The 14,849-nt window shown below is 42.7% G+C and overlaps 1 protein-coding gene across 3 annotated transcripts in view; it reads right to left on the bottom strand.

Annotated features, from left to right (window-relative positions):
- The window catches only part of TSPAN9 (tetraspanin 9), a 103,973-nt gene that overhangs the window by 10,561 nt on the left and 78,563 nt on the right, over positions 1 to 14,849 (bottom strand). For all 3 annotated transcript variants that reach the window (XM_035113603.2, XM_060279033.1, XM_060279032.1), the window contains 4 exons: positions 6,172 to 6,363; positions 4,467 to 4,541; positions 2,950 to 3,051; positions 1,255 to 1,392 (listed from right to left, as the gene is read on the bottom strand). In XM_035113603.2, the coding sequence (XP_034969494.2) occupies positions 1,255 to 1,392; positions 2,950 to 3,051; positions 4,467 to 4,541; positions 6,172 to 6,363 (507 nt within the window). The remainder of the gene's footprint in view (positions 1 to 1,254; positions 1,393 to 2,949; positions 3,052 to 4,466; positions 4,542 to 6,171; positions 6,364 to 14,849) is intronic.

Raw genomic sequence — 14,849 nt, 5'->3', positions numbered from 1 at the left:
AGAAGAATCTCATTGGAAACTAGGCAAGAGGACAAGAAGGCAGACTTAAGCCATTTTGTTGCTTGCAGAGAATATGCCTGAATTTGCAGCTCTGTATAAAGCAGGCATCCCCAAACTGTGGCCCTCCAGATGTTTTGGCCTACAACTCCCATGATGCCTAGCTAACAGGACCAGTGGTCGGGGAAGATGGGAATTGTAGTCCAAAACATTTGGAGGGCCGAAGTTTGGGGATGCCTGGTATAAAGGGTATTTTTTCAGTGAGTTTTTTCAGGGCACAATTCATTTTTTATTCCCACTGTACACCCTGCAATTCTTTGTTTTCCTATGTTTCTGAAGACTTTTAAACACAAGTATTGGTATACTTGGCAGTACTGTATACAGAAACTAGAGGCGGCACCATTCTCTGCCACTGACGGGGCTTCCGGAGGTGTGAGGGAGAATATGGGGCTGCGAAGCGTCTCCTCCATCTGCTCTGCTAGATGATGATCAGCTGCATCAGGCTTCTCCCTCAGCTGCCATCATCATCACCAGCCATTCCACCCTGCTATAAGAGAGGCTACAATAGACCACTGCTCAATGACGAGCAACTTTTGGCCCTTCCTCTTAATTTATATGGAGCCCCCCCCCCCAAATTCCATCCCGTTTTGACTGGTCATTATACGAAAGCCATAACTAAGAGACGGTGCTCAATTTTGCCTCCCTCCCTTCTCCTTGTGAGTCACGTCTTTTAGGTTGCAAGCCTGAGAGCAAGACTTATTTGGAAGCCACTCTGGGAAAAATGTTTCAAGTACTCAAATAAATAAAAGAGACCAAGAAATAGGCACCGATCCGATAATACAAAAGCAGAAGGGTTAACTGACAACAAAATATGCAGAAAAATCAATTTCAATTTATCTGATTTGTTTAACCAATGCAGTTGGGAATATATTTGACTTGCATTATTACTTTTAGGGTGTGTTTTTTTATTACTATTTTTGTATTACATCCCAGAGGGGCCTCAGAGGATGGAGCCCTTGGAGGTCACAGACCCTGCTTACTTTCTGCAAGATTTTTGCATTGCTTACCTTCAGGACGTGTAATGGGTCACAGTGGTGACTGAACAATGGTTGTAAAATATGTCTCTTAAATTGAAATATCTCTGTACTTAACACCTGGCACTTGAATGGTGTTCATGCAAGGAGATCTTTTCCACAAGGAAAGAAATTAAGTTAAACTAAAGAAAAAATTCAGATTACTAATGCAAGCTAAAATTACCGTTTTCCACACTAAATTCATATTAGTGGAATTCCGGCCACAGTCTTCAGAATTCTCTATGCAACATCTGTCAGGGACAGTGTTTTCACCCAGTACAAGGTACCAGTCTTTGTAATCAGTAACCCCACAGCAATGCATCTAGAGAGAAAAGGACAAGATGAGACATAATGCAGCCTGGAACTGAAAGAACATTTTAGGATTTTTGAAAAGGCTATGTTACCTTGGGCACTAGAGCAAGTGTAAGTCTGAGTGATAACTGCAAAGAATTAGCCTCTTGAAAACACCACTACTGTATATTTTAAGATAAATAGGGATAATTTTAAAAACTTGAAAAGAGAGGAATCTATCACATAAGTGACTTTCTTATCTGAGCATGAGCCAATAGAAAAGTTGGATGATACCCAGTTAACTCGGTATCAATCTCTTCAATTATGCACATTTGCAAGGTATTTGGAACACAAGGGCCTTGGTTCTCTTATGTTATTTAACAAATCAAAATATGACATAAATGGAGCTGCATCTTCAGTTTATAGCATTCTTTTAGAACAATATGCAGGCGATGCAGGAGGTCTCTGGACAGTATCGGAAAAAAGACTTAGGGGTCATAACTGAATATCATAAATGACAATCAGTTTGGCACAACCCATCCCTACAAAACAATCTCTGCTCATCTGCAGGAGGCTTCTCCCAAAATTATATTTTGCTGGCACTGGAATCCATCACATCTAGCAAAAATAAACACTAGCATCTCTCCCCTGTGCTGGAAAGGCTGTGGAGAGATTGGCTCATATTTTCATCCATGATGGACTTGCATGTTGGTATACTCGTTTTGGGAAAATGTGTTTCACATTAATTCCAAAATTATGCAGCGAACCTTCCCACCCTATTTGGCTCCCTCCTTGTTATGGCGATGGTTAGACTCAAATTTAAACAGTAAACTTATATGCAGAGATTTCATATTTTTTCCTGATAGCAGCAGCCTGATTAACAATAGTCCAATATTGGAAACAATCCATAGAAACCCCATTTGAAATCTGTTTAAATACTATTTGGAATGGCTCTATCAGAATGCCTTACTCGCCACTTCACTTTGGGTCAGACTTATCTTCCTTTCTTTTCCTTTATAAATGGGACAGAATATACTTTTATTCCACCCTCAACACAAGAATCTCTGTGGGGAGGATACTTGAATTGATAATACATAAATAAACGTATGGCTTGTATACTATGTACTGCATATGAAACTGCTTAAGACTGTAAAAACTGGTCAAGTCGTTGCAGTTACATGTTGTTCTTGTATTATATGAAAAACAATATAATTTTTTTATATAAAAAACGTTTTCTGCTTTTGGGATGTTTGATAATGTTATAAACAATGTGAGTCAATGCACAAACTAACACATAGCAATTCATTATAAATTGTGACTTATCTGCATCTTAGAAAGACTGACACCTCTGAGTACATTTATATCTTACCTTCTTTTGCAGCATGGAACTCAAAGCAGCATACATGGAAAGTCCCCAGGTCTCCCGGCTTAAATTAACCAGACCCAAAATTGCTTAACTTCAGCAAGGCAATCAAATCATGTACCCTCAGACAATAGGATTGTCCCATGAGATGCAGATGAACCCATTATTAACAGGGCAGCGTTGGGGGGGGGTCATTTGGGGGGAGGGGAAAGCTCATGTCATTACCTCTGCCTGAATGATATTCCAAGCATTCTTTAGCCCCACATTATTGTCTGTGTTGTACAGCTTGAGCCCTTCTTTCAAATCCTGCTTCGCATTTTCATTAACCTATTTCGTATAAACAAACATCAACAAGGTCATTACATAAATAGTGCAACCTTTTGGTATGATCTGATTAGGAATGTATATGTGTGGGAAACAACACTCTCTTCCTATCATACCAGAGTCTTACAAGCTGAGACTGAAAGCGATTTGCAGAATTAAAATACCTACCACATGCTGACAATTCCAGATTAAAAGACACGTTAAAATATCCTCCAAGGTATGTGAAGAGTAGGCTGAATGGAAAGCACATCTGGTCAAGGGGTGTGGTTTTTTTTGGGGGGGGTGTGTTGTTGCCACATAAATTTAACACTGTATGCAGTATGCATAGATGTCCTACTCAAGATAACAAATATGTCAGTATATATTTCAGTAAAAGGAAGTTTTGTCTTTTTCCAACAGACATGTGTCTGGGACCAGTGCAATTATTATATTGTTGGACTGCTTGCCAATCAGGATTCTGGACACAATTCAAAGTGCTGGTGTTGACCTATAAAGCCTTAAATAGCTCAGGTCCACAATAGCTCAAGGTCTGCCTCTCCCCCATATGAACCGGCCCAGACCCTGAGATCATCACCTGAGGTTCTTCTTTGTGTGCCTCCTCCACAAGAGGTCCAGGGGGTGGCAACACGAAAATGGGGCCTTCCCTGCAGTGGCTCCCCATTTGTGGAATGTTCTCCCCAAGGAGATCTGCTGGCACCTTCACTATATATCTTTAGGCATCATGCGAAAACCTTCCTTTATAACTATCTGTGGCCTTTTAGAAGTGGGCAAGATGTTCTTAATGTATTGCTTTATCCTCTTGGTTTTAATGTATATATGGGTTGTTGTTGTTGCTGCTGCTGTTTGTTTGTTTGTTTTGGCTGTGTCACTTTGGGTTGCCCTGGACAAGATAAAGCAACAAACAAGAAGAAGAAGAAGAAGAAGAAGAAGAAGAAGAAGAAGAAGAAGAAGAAGAAGAAGAAGAAGAAGAAGAAGAAGAAGAAGAAGAAGAAGAAGAAGAAGAAGAAGAAGAAGAAGAAGAAGAAGAAGAAGAAGAAGAAGAAGAAGAAGAAGAAGAAGAAGAAGAAGAAGAAGAAGAAGAAGAAGAAGAAGAAGAAGAAGAAGAAGAAGAAGAAGAAGAAGAAGAAGAAGAAGAAGTTGCCTAGTGTAGTTTCCATTTCCTTTGTGCTTCTCAAAGCACTGTGGCTTCCGCAGGAGCCAAGCAGTTGGGGGAATGCTAAGGGTGCCAGCCAGACTTCTAAATTTCCCTTTTGGCTGGTTCTTGCGGCAGCTCTCTAATGTTCTGATTGTCACCTTTCTGCAGGACCTTCTTTGATATGTCTATTTTAATGCCAGTTATTGGGGGAGGAGGCTCAGGGAGGAATACTCATAAGAAAGTAGCTCAGCTTCCGAGATAACAGAGCTCTGTGAATGCCTACCTTGTCCATATAAACGAAGAACAAAATGAGTAGTATCAGCTCAGCCAGGAGAATGATCAGCAAAACAATAAAAAACTGGGAAAGCAAAAGACAAGAAGAATGTTACAATCACTTGAAGCTTTAATATACCTTATGTAAATGGCAGTGTGGGAAATAGCAACATACTTATTAACATAATTAAATATTGCAATGAAAGTAACATTGAAATGTATTTGTTGTAAATTCATGTCTTGTATCACCATTTTCTTATGTTCTTTGAAATTCTTAAGTGGAAATTCTTAAGGTTATTCTCAGACCACCTTGTGAACATTTTTGTTTTAATTTTATCAGGAAAGTGTGTATTGCACAAAAAACAAAAACCTTGTGTATTGTGAATGTACTGTACATTTGCTTGCATTGATGCATGAACCATTCCAAAGTTCATTCACCTTTTCTACAGGGCATGATCATGACTTAGTGCAAACATGCAGGTTCCTGGAGAGACGATTGGCCATTTTACACCTCCTCCTCCTGCCGCCGCCATGCTGCTGAGCTAAGCCATGGTTTACTTGACAGTTGTGTCTAGACTAGGCCTGGGTGATATACTGATATATCGCCCAGGACCAGTATGAGGAGTAGACCGCGACGTTGGGCTCACTCAGCGGTATATCGCTAGGGAAACTGCCACCGCTCCGGAGTCGCTCTGCTAGCACCGTCCGCTGGAGGGTGTGTCAAGAGTTCCTTCCTCCAGCAGGTGCTATACCACTGAATGAACCTGACATCGCGGTCTGCTCCTCATACATGTCGCGGTCCGGTCGGCGGGCGGTTTAAGCCCTGGCTGAGGACGTCAGGACCAGAGGCAAGATGGTGGTGTAGAAGCAGGAACAGGTGCAGGGTTGAGGGTCCAGCAGCAGGCAGTCGCAGGGTCAAGGAGCAAGGCAGAGGCGAAGGTCTGGGAGTCAAGGAGCAAGGCGTCGGCAAGGCAAGGGTCCAAGGGTCGAGGATCAAAGCGTTGGCAAGGCAAGGGTCCAAGGAGCGAGAGGCCAGAGGCAACCAGGCAGGAATAGCGTTGCTGTGGCAAAGAGCTGAAGGGAAATGCTGAGCTTTTATCCTTCCCAGCTCCTGCCACCAGGTGCAGTGAGATATCAAGTGGTCTCACCTGAGTGCTCACTCCTTGCCTCTCCAGCACAAGCTGAGGCCTCACCTGAGTGGCCACTCCCTGCTTCTCCAGCACAAGCTGAGGCAGGCCCCAGTCCTGCAAAGCACTACAGGCCCCAGAGCCTGACTCCTTCCCATACTCCTGACAATACAACGCAGAGGAAGAAATAAGTTGTATCGGGGAGGTGTTGATACAGCTTGTTCCTCCCTCTGCATCTTTAAACTGCTCGACTGAGGAGTGTGCAGCTGCCTTTGCCTCAGCTGAGCAGTTTAAGGAGCTCCGATGTTCCTGCCGTCCGCACGTGAGTGGAAAGAGCCCTGGGGCTGCCTCAGCTGGGGAGGGGAAACAAGCTGCATTGTTCCAGCCCATGAGTGCCTGGGTGAAACTGCCTCAGCTCCCAAGGTGAGAGCTGGGGCATTTTCACCTGGTGCCTCGCGGGCAGAGGCCAATGCATCTTGTTTTTTCAACATCGCATTGTATTGCCAAACCTCGATGTTGAAAAGCTGGTCTCGCCCACCAGCCCTAGTCCAGACCCAGACTCGTGGTTTATCTCGCTTGCTAACTTACGCTTAGGAGGAGGCACTTGTTTTCCTTGATAGCACCCAAACAGCCTAGGAAGCCGGTCACCATGATGATAGTACCAATGGCAATGACCAGGTTTGCTGCCGACAGTGAAGGGAAGCTGGGAGAAAAGGTGGCAAAGTTTCCTTGTGACACTGACAGCCATATTCCCACACCCAAGAGACCGCAGCCACATAACTGAAAAGACAAAAACAAAAGACGCAATTTTTAAAAAGCCAACCCAAAACGCTATATGTTGAATCTCCTGGACAGCAGCTGCAATTAAAGCTGTTTAGATGTGGGTCTTTGATTTTAGGGGTTTTTATTTAAGAACTTACTGATCTACTGACCACCTTTTCAGGTTTTCTCCTGTAAGTTCTATTAAGGATAAGGATTCTGAACACATGAAAACAACTTTTTCCAAAGAACCCCCTCCCCCATTCTTTTCCATCAGACTAAAAAAAAGGAGGCATATTATTGAACACCAAACACAGACCATCATCTAACACTAATTTATAGAGTAATAGGGATAAATTGTCAGCAAGATGAGTGGGGGAAATCGAGTCCTGCCTTGACAAAGAAGAAGGAAACGGATGGGAAACTGCAAAGTTTTGAAGAATAGAATTTGGGGTACCCAATGAAATTGATTGAAGGAGGTTCAGGACAGCCAAAGAAATTACTTCTGCACACAGCACAGAATAAACTTGAGCTCTATAAAGCCCCATCTTTCTGGGAAGGTCCAGCAGACTGAGCAACTTGTCCCATTCTCTCTCTCTTTCTCTCTCTCTCTCTCCCTGTGCCTCGTGTCTCTTCTTCAGTCTGACATGAGACCTTCAGCCCATCCATGGTCATGCTTCCTGCCTCTTGACCTCTGTTCCTGTTGCCGGGTATATAGTACCTTGTTAGAGCAGTTCTGTTGCCATCAGCCTTGCTGGACTGCGCTGTGTCCAAATGCTTGGCATTCCTGCCTCACTTTGTTCAGCTCCCGTTGAATCCGGTATAACCTATCCTTGAATCCCCACAGTTAGAATGATTCTATCACCCCCCGAGAATCTGTCTGATAGCCCACCTGCCCTGGTTGTTAAATGAGAAGGTCAGGCATTTGTTCAGGCTCAAAGCAAAAGTCCCAAACTTCAGAGGGTTCGAAAACACCTCTCCATGTGCAAATTGTACTGTGATATTCCATTACAAATGACATTAATCTGCTTAAAGGACCATCTGTGGATGGGGGAAAAACACTATTTTTAATCCCACAGCACAGGAGGCCATCAATATGAATATGTAGTGTGTGTTTAGTATTTACTGATAATCTAAAGAGTAGAATTAGAATATTGGCCTAGTCGTACCAGGGCACCCGACCTCCTCGAGACTGCCCTGCTCATACTTCGGGTTAAGTACGCTTCAGGTTGAGTACTCCGCGGACTTGTCTGGAACAGATTAATCCACTTTCCATTACTTTCAATGGGAAAGTTCGCTTCAGGTTAAGTACGCTTCAGTTTAAGTACTCCACGGACCCGTCTGGAACGGATTACTCCACTTTCCATTACTTTCAATGGGAAAGTTTGCTTCAGGTTAAGTACGCTTCAGTTTAAGCACTCCACGGACCCGTCTGGAACGGATCACTCCACTTTCCATTACTTTCAATGGGAAAGTTCGCTTCAGGTTAAGTACGCTTCAGGTTAAGTACTCCGCGGACTGTCTGGAACGGATTAATCCACTTTCCATTACTTTCAATGGGAAAGTTCACTTCAGGTTAAGTACGCTTCAGGTTAAGTACTCCGCGGACCGTCTGGAACGGATTAATTCACTTTCCATTACTTTCAATGGGAAAGTTCGCTTCAGGTTAAATACGCTTCAGGTTAAGTACAGACTTCCGGAACCAATTGTGTACTCAAACCGAGGTACCACTGTATATACAACCTGCACCTACGATGGAGGAGCTCACAACATTTACAGCCCAGAAGGTCTTGCTTCTCCCACAGTCACATACTTGGACTACAGCAGAAGCAAGCATGGCTCTCACCACTCTGGCATATGTCTTCCTCACTACCGGCCCACCCACCTGCGCTTCCTTTGTCAGTCTAAGGAAAATACTCAGGTGGTATCCATGGCCCTTGCTTGGCTAATTCAACAATGGAATTCTACATTAGATTTTAACCCTTGCTGGAACCAGGACTCCAAGAATTTCAAGAGACTCGGGCATCATGCCGACTAACCCCTCAAACTCAAAACAATATTTTGAGAAATTGTTGAAGCTTGACAAAGCCTTGTCTTGCTGGGAAGTGCTGGGAAGTGCTACTGCTGGCACCTGTCATTGTAATTCCCCAACAATGACAGGTTTATATGGCCAGTTAGAAAACCTAGAGTGAATCTAAAACAACACAAGTCTCATGAAGGACGCAAAATTCTTAATTTACCACTACAAAATTGCATGCATAACAGATAAAGGTAATTCAGAAACTAAAAATATTGAACACCCCGACTGTAAAATTCCTCTACATTCCATTCTTTAGAGCACAAAGAGGAAAATACAACCCTTTCTTTTAAAAAGTTTCAAAATGTTATACTTAATACAATACTGTCCACATGGGACAATGATCACAGTAGGATTTCACCCTCAATCTCACAATTTGCTCCAGTTTTTAGAGATCCAGACTCCAGTCCCCATGAACAAGCTGGAAGTTCTGATTTATTGAATAAAACATATTGTTACCTAGACTTCAAAAAATAATCTGATGGATTTTGAAATAAATTGTGGCCAGGCACAAAGTTCTTTTAAATATATATATTGTATATTGGTATACATGAACACTACAACTGTAACACATTATAAATGAAGATGAAAAAAAGATCTCAGAGGAAAATTTCTCACAAGGCTTGGCCTTTCCTTTTCAGACCTATAAATTAATTTACTGTGACCTCATGATTGAGAGAGAACTGTATAAAAATGACAATACAATACCATTTAATACCTCTGAAATTACCTATAAAGCTGAGAATAGTCATTGCGGGCACTATGCCAAAAACAGAGTACGGTACTGCAGACTTCCTCATGTAGTGGACATGTCACAGAGCTCAAGCATTTTTTAAAATGATTACCAGCGCATGATCCTTCTTTACCATTGTCAATGTGCCTATGGATCTGATGAACAAAACATCTTCATAACAAAACATGATGTAGTATTAAATACACTAGAGCAGGGGTCAGCAACCTTTTTCAGCCGTGGGCCGGTCCACCGTCCCTCAGACCATGTGGGGGCCAGATTATATTTTGAAAAAAAATATGAATGAATTCCTATGCCCCACAAATAACCCAGAGATGCAGTTTAAATAAAAGGACACATTCTTGTTGTTGTTTAGTCGTTTAGTCATGTCCGACTTCCAAACATTGATATAAAATCAAACCACCTCTTAAAAACTTAAGTAATATTCTGTCTTACGGCACCTAGTGCCATAGCTCAAGGAAGATTTCAAAAGGTTACAGAATGATCTGTTCAACCTCATCCTCTTATCCAGTTTGAGAGATTCACATGGCAAGCATGCTTTTTCAAAACCAGGATGCCAAAATGGGCAGTGCTTGAGAGGTGCTAAAGCTAGCAGGCTTGACCCACAAACACAGCAGAACATCAGCCTGCACTTATTTCACTGGGAGAGAGAGAGAGAGAGAGAGAGCATGCATTCTTTAATGTTCTCCACATGCATGTATATTGTTACAATAAAATGAGGGAGCAATTTCATTTTGCCGGGTTTAAAATTAGAAACTTGCCAAGTTGCTCTGAAACTCCTGGCAGGTGGATGAAATATTTCTGGATGGTGTCTGTAATGCTTGGCGTTGTAGCTAGGGAACAGCTGACTTTCACTGCAATGACATTATTAATACTGCCCCTCTTGCCAAATGTCTGTCTCAGCTGAGCCTCTGCAATATCCCTTCATTAAGCAGTCCATGCAGGCCTCTTCAAACTGCTCATACAGTAAAGTTATCTATCTAGTTTCTGTACACCCACCAAGAAGAAGGTCAGCATGAGTCCAGCCAAGCTCACATCTGATTGTAAGGAACTGCTATATATGGGCCAAAGGTAGCTTGGCAAGCTAGGGGGCAGTCTGTTCTCTCAGATTCACCCGATGCAAATTTGGGATTGAACTGGCACAATCTTAACTTCTAGGAGAACAAGTTTTATTTCGACTAATGTCTAAAAAAACCCTTGAAAAAACACAAAAGGGGCACGAAAATATTCACCAAATATAGACAGATAGTTAGATAATAGATAGAATAATTTATTGGCCAAGTATCAACCATACTTGGAATTTTGCTTCGACTACATTGCAATGTAAAGAAAAGAAAAAAAGGGGGGGGAAGTACCTCATACAATCACTGTTCCCCTCACAATACAACAGCACAGCGAAAAGACCCCATACCACCAACTGGCCTCCCTTTCGCCCACAACTGCAGATTCAACAATTTGATGGCACAAGGAAAAAAGCTATTCCTGTGCCTAGACCAGGGGTTCCCAAACTAAGGCCCGGGGGCCGGATGCGGCCCAATTGCCTTCTAAATCCGGCCCGCGGACGGTCCAGGAATCAGCATGTTTTTACATGAGTAGAATGTGTTCTTTTATTTAAAATGCATCTCTGGGTTATTTGTGGGGCCTGCCTGGTGTTTCTACATGAGTAGAATGTGTCCTTTTATTTAAAATGCATCTCTGGGTTATTTGTGGGGCATAGAAATTCATTCATTTCCCCCCCAAAAAAAATATAGTCCGGCCCCCCACAAGGTCTGAGGGACAGTGGACCGGCCCCCTGCTGAGAGAGTTTGCTGACCCATGGCCTAGACGTTTTTGTATATAGAGTCCTGTACCGACGTCCGGATGGGAGTAAATCAAACAAGTGATGACCAGGATGTGAAGGGTCTACAGCAATTCTCTCTGCTCTCTTCCTGACTTGAGCGGCATAAAGTGTCTCTATTGGAGGCAAACTAACACCAATTACCCTTTACCCTCTCTGCAGTTCTTACTGCTCGTTGGAGCCTCTTCCTATCCATCTTAGAGGCTGCACCATACCAGACAGTAATGGAATTACAGAGAACAGTTTCAATAGTACCTCTATAAAATTGGACCAGCGATTCTTGGGGCAGGTTAAATTTCCTTAGTTGTCGAAAGAAATACAATCTCTGGTGTACCTTTTAAATAATAATATTGATGTTATCTGACCAGTTCAATTTTTGAGAGATCATAGAGCCCAAGAACTTAAAGGACTCTACCACTACAACCATGTTACCAAGAATGGAGATTGGCAGCGAGATGGGAGGATGCCTTCTAAAAATCATTGATCATTCCCACTGTCTTTTGGGCATTTAGCACCAAGTTATTCCTGCTGCACCACGAGACAAGATGATCTACTTCCTGCCTATATGCAGATTCGTCATCCTCCTGGATGAGCCCAATGGCTGTAGCATCATCCGCAAATTTCAAGATCTTAACCGATGGATCAGTTGAGGTGCAGTCATTTGTGTATAGAGAAAACAGCAGGGGGAAAGCACACCCCTGGGGAGCACCTGTACTGATGGTTATTACTTGATGTAATTTCCCCCAGCCTCACCTGCTGCCTCCTGTCAATTAGAAAGCTGCATATCCATTGACAAACAGAAGCAGGTACATTAAGCTGGAGTAATTTAGAAACAAATTTGGATGGGACAATGGTATTGAAAGCTGAGCTAAAATCCACAAACAAAACTCGCACGTAACCCCCCAGGGAGTCCAGATGTTGCAAGATGGAATGCATTGCCATGTTGACCGTATCATCTACTGACCTATTAGCTCGATAAGCAAATTGCAAAGGATCCAACTCTAGGTCAGTAGTATCCTTCAATTGCAACTTATAAATTGTGGATAATTACACAGTGGTACCTCGGGTTACAAACGCTTCAGGTTACAAGTGCTTCAGGTTACAGACTCCGCTAACCCAGAAATAGTACCTCAGGTTAAGAACTTTGCTTCAGGATGAGAACAGAAATCGTGTTCTGGCAGAACGGCGGCAGCAGGAGGCCCCATTAGCTAAAGTGGTGTCTCAGGTTAAGAACGGACCTCCGGAACGAATTAAGTTCTTAACCAGAGCTACCACTGTAATTTGATGGCATATGAAGTAGAGTTGCCACATACCTGCAATTTCCTTTAAAATAGCTCAAAAAGTTCAATTTTTTTTTAGATTTTGCAAAAAAAGAAAAGAAAGACTCAAAAAGTTTTGGCCAAAACTTTTTTTAAAAAAGTTCAACAACTTTTCTGTCTGGATTTTCACTTTTTGAAATATGGCAACCCTAATATGACGCCCTTTCTATAATTCTGAAACAGAATGTAACCAATCCTCTTTATATTCTTTAATTGCAATGCTTCAGTAGCCAGCCATTTTCAAGGAAACAAATGGAGTGTTTATTCTTCTTATTGTAAATTGAGCCTTTACATGACTACTCAGATGTAAGTCCAACTGTATTCAGTGAAGCTTACACCCATGTAACTGAATAAAGACTTACCTGGCAAGCCTAAGCATTTTTACTCAGAAGTAAGTCTCATTGAGTTTAATAGGATTTACTCTCTGCTATGTTCATGATCATTCCCACACTACTACCTCTTTCTTCTTCTTCTTCTTCTTCTTCTTCTTCTTCTTCTTCTTCTTCTTCTTCTTCTTCTTCTTCTTCTTCTTCCTCTTCCTCTTCCTCTTCCTCTTCCTCTTCTTTTCCCAGCTTTTCCCCTGACAGGGACTTGAGGCAGCTTACAGCTAAAATTTAATTTCATTCCATTTTACAACAATCCAGTGAGGTAGATTCAGCAGACAGGCTGTGATTGGCTCAAGGTGACAGATGTATGTGCATATCAGGGGTCAGCCAACTTTTCCAGCAGGGGGCCGGTCCACTGTCCCTCAGACCTTGTGGGGGGCCAGACTATATTGGGGTGTGTGTGAACAAAGTCCTATGCCCCACAAATAACCCAGAGATGCATTTGAAATAAGAGCACACATTCTACTAATGTAAAAACACACTGATTCCCGGACCGTCCACGGGCCTGACTGAGAAGGCGATTGGGCCGCACCTGGCCCCTGGGCCTTAGTTTGCCTACCCATGGTGTATATGATGAGATCAAACGCAGAAGAAGCTTCTTGATGTAGAAGAGACAGTCCCTATTTTCACCTGAGAAATGGTGGAGGTTCTGCCAGGCATCTCAAGGAATGGGTGAAGCTGGCGCACCAGCTTTAATTGTGCAAATGCACTCCTGGCTACCACAGAGACTTGGGCATCCATGCTCAGGGCAGAGTCCAGGAGCACAGCAAACCTGCGAACCTGAGTCCAATGCATTGCTATTTAAGATTGTACATATTTTGCAAGTATTTGCTACCTTTAATGCAGCCCTTTTCAGTACTTGCTCTTCTTCAAAAGAGATTTTTTTAAAGGCCTCTCTGGGCTACACTTTGTGTCCTGTATTTTTCAGGTGGAGAGGCCTCCTTACGACTTCCAAGATCCATGGCTGCAGCACCGTCCTTTCCAAAAGTCCTTATCCTCAACACACACTACTCTTTTAAAAACAGGAGGAGGAACACAAGCACCACCACACCACACAAAAGAAGTGGCATAAAACATAATAAAAAGAATATTTACACATATGCAACACCACATTATATATATATATAAAATAAGCACCATACATTTGAAAGATGGTCTTAGGAGAGGCTAAAGCACATTCCCCACCCCCATCTTGCCCTAATTAAAACAAAACCCTGTCCATCAAAAATAAAAAAGTGTCCTCAATCAAGGATGCATGCTAACCCATCAGAGCTTTCACCCCTCCCTCCAGAAAATGGCAACAGAAGCAAATGAGTATTCCCCAATATAAGCAATATAAGTATAAAAGAAAAGACAGACTAACACTTTGTGCATCACAAGCACCAAAGATCCATCATGTGTCAAAATCAATACAGTAGTAGCAAAAGAAATATTGCTTTGCTCACATGCTGGCTGGGCAAAATAGGGCTTCTCCTGCTACTCAGCAAAGCTTCCTTGCAAAGAAACAGAAAAGTGATTTTACTGGGCCAGGATTCAAAGTGTTGCTATGATTGTACAAAACCCTTAAGAGCTTGCGACCAGCTTTCCTATGAGGTCACCTTGCCCCACCTGTGCCCCAGCAACCATTTCAATCAGTGAAGTTGGCCACACAACTGCATTTGTAAGAACACAATTGTTTCGTGTGGCAGAACTTGCCCTTTGGATCTCCTGCCTATTGAGATCTAGCAGGTGCCTCCCAGCACAGAGAGAGACTGTGGGTGGTGAGAGACAACCAACAAGCTGAAAATATGATAAAAGATCCTTAACTTTCAACATCAGTGAAGCTGGCTGATGATGCAACCCCCCCTCCCCAATATGATTCCGCACAAGTGCGGTTTTCTGCTCCCAAGGCAGTTAAAGGTGGCTTGTTTGGCAAGGCTGGTTCTGCCTTACATTTTTATAGTTACCAATTCCGTTAGTCCAGTGTTAAACAAAAGCCTCCAGGAAGGCCCAGGTTTGCAAGCCAGGAAGGCTGCTTCAGGCTTTATCAAAGTCACAAAACCATTTGCTTATATCCCAACAACTACCCTTCTTGGATCAATGCCTTGTCGTGGCGAAGGGGCTTGAATAACTCAGAGAAGCTATGAGCTATGCCGTG

This window comes from Zootoca vivipara, chromosome 9, assembly GCF_963506605.1.
Source record: "Zootoca vivipara chromosome 9, rZooViv1.1, whole genome shotgun sequence".
Taxonomy (NCBI): Eukaryota; Metazoa; Chordata; class Lepidosauria; order Squamata; family Lacertidae; genus Zootoca; species Zootoca vivipara.
This window is presented reverse-complemented; position numbering and strand designations above follow the sequence as displayed.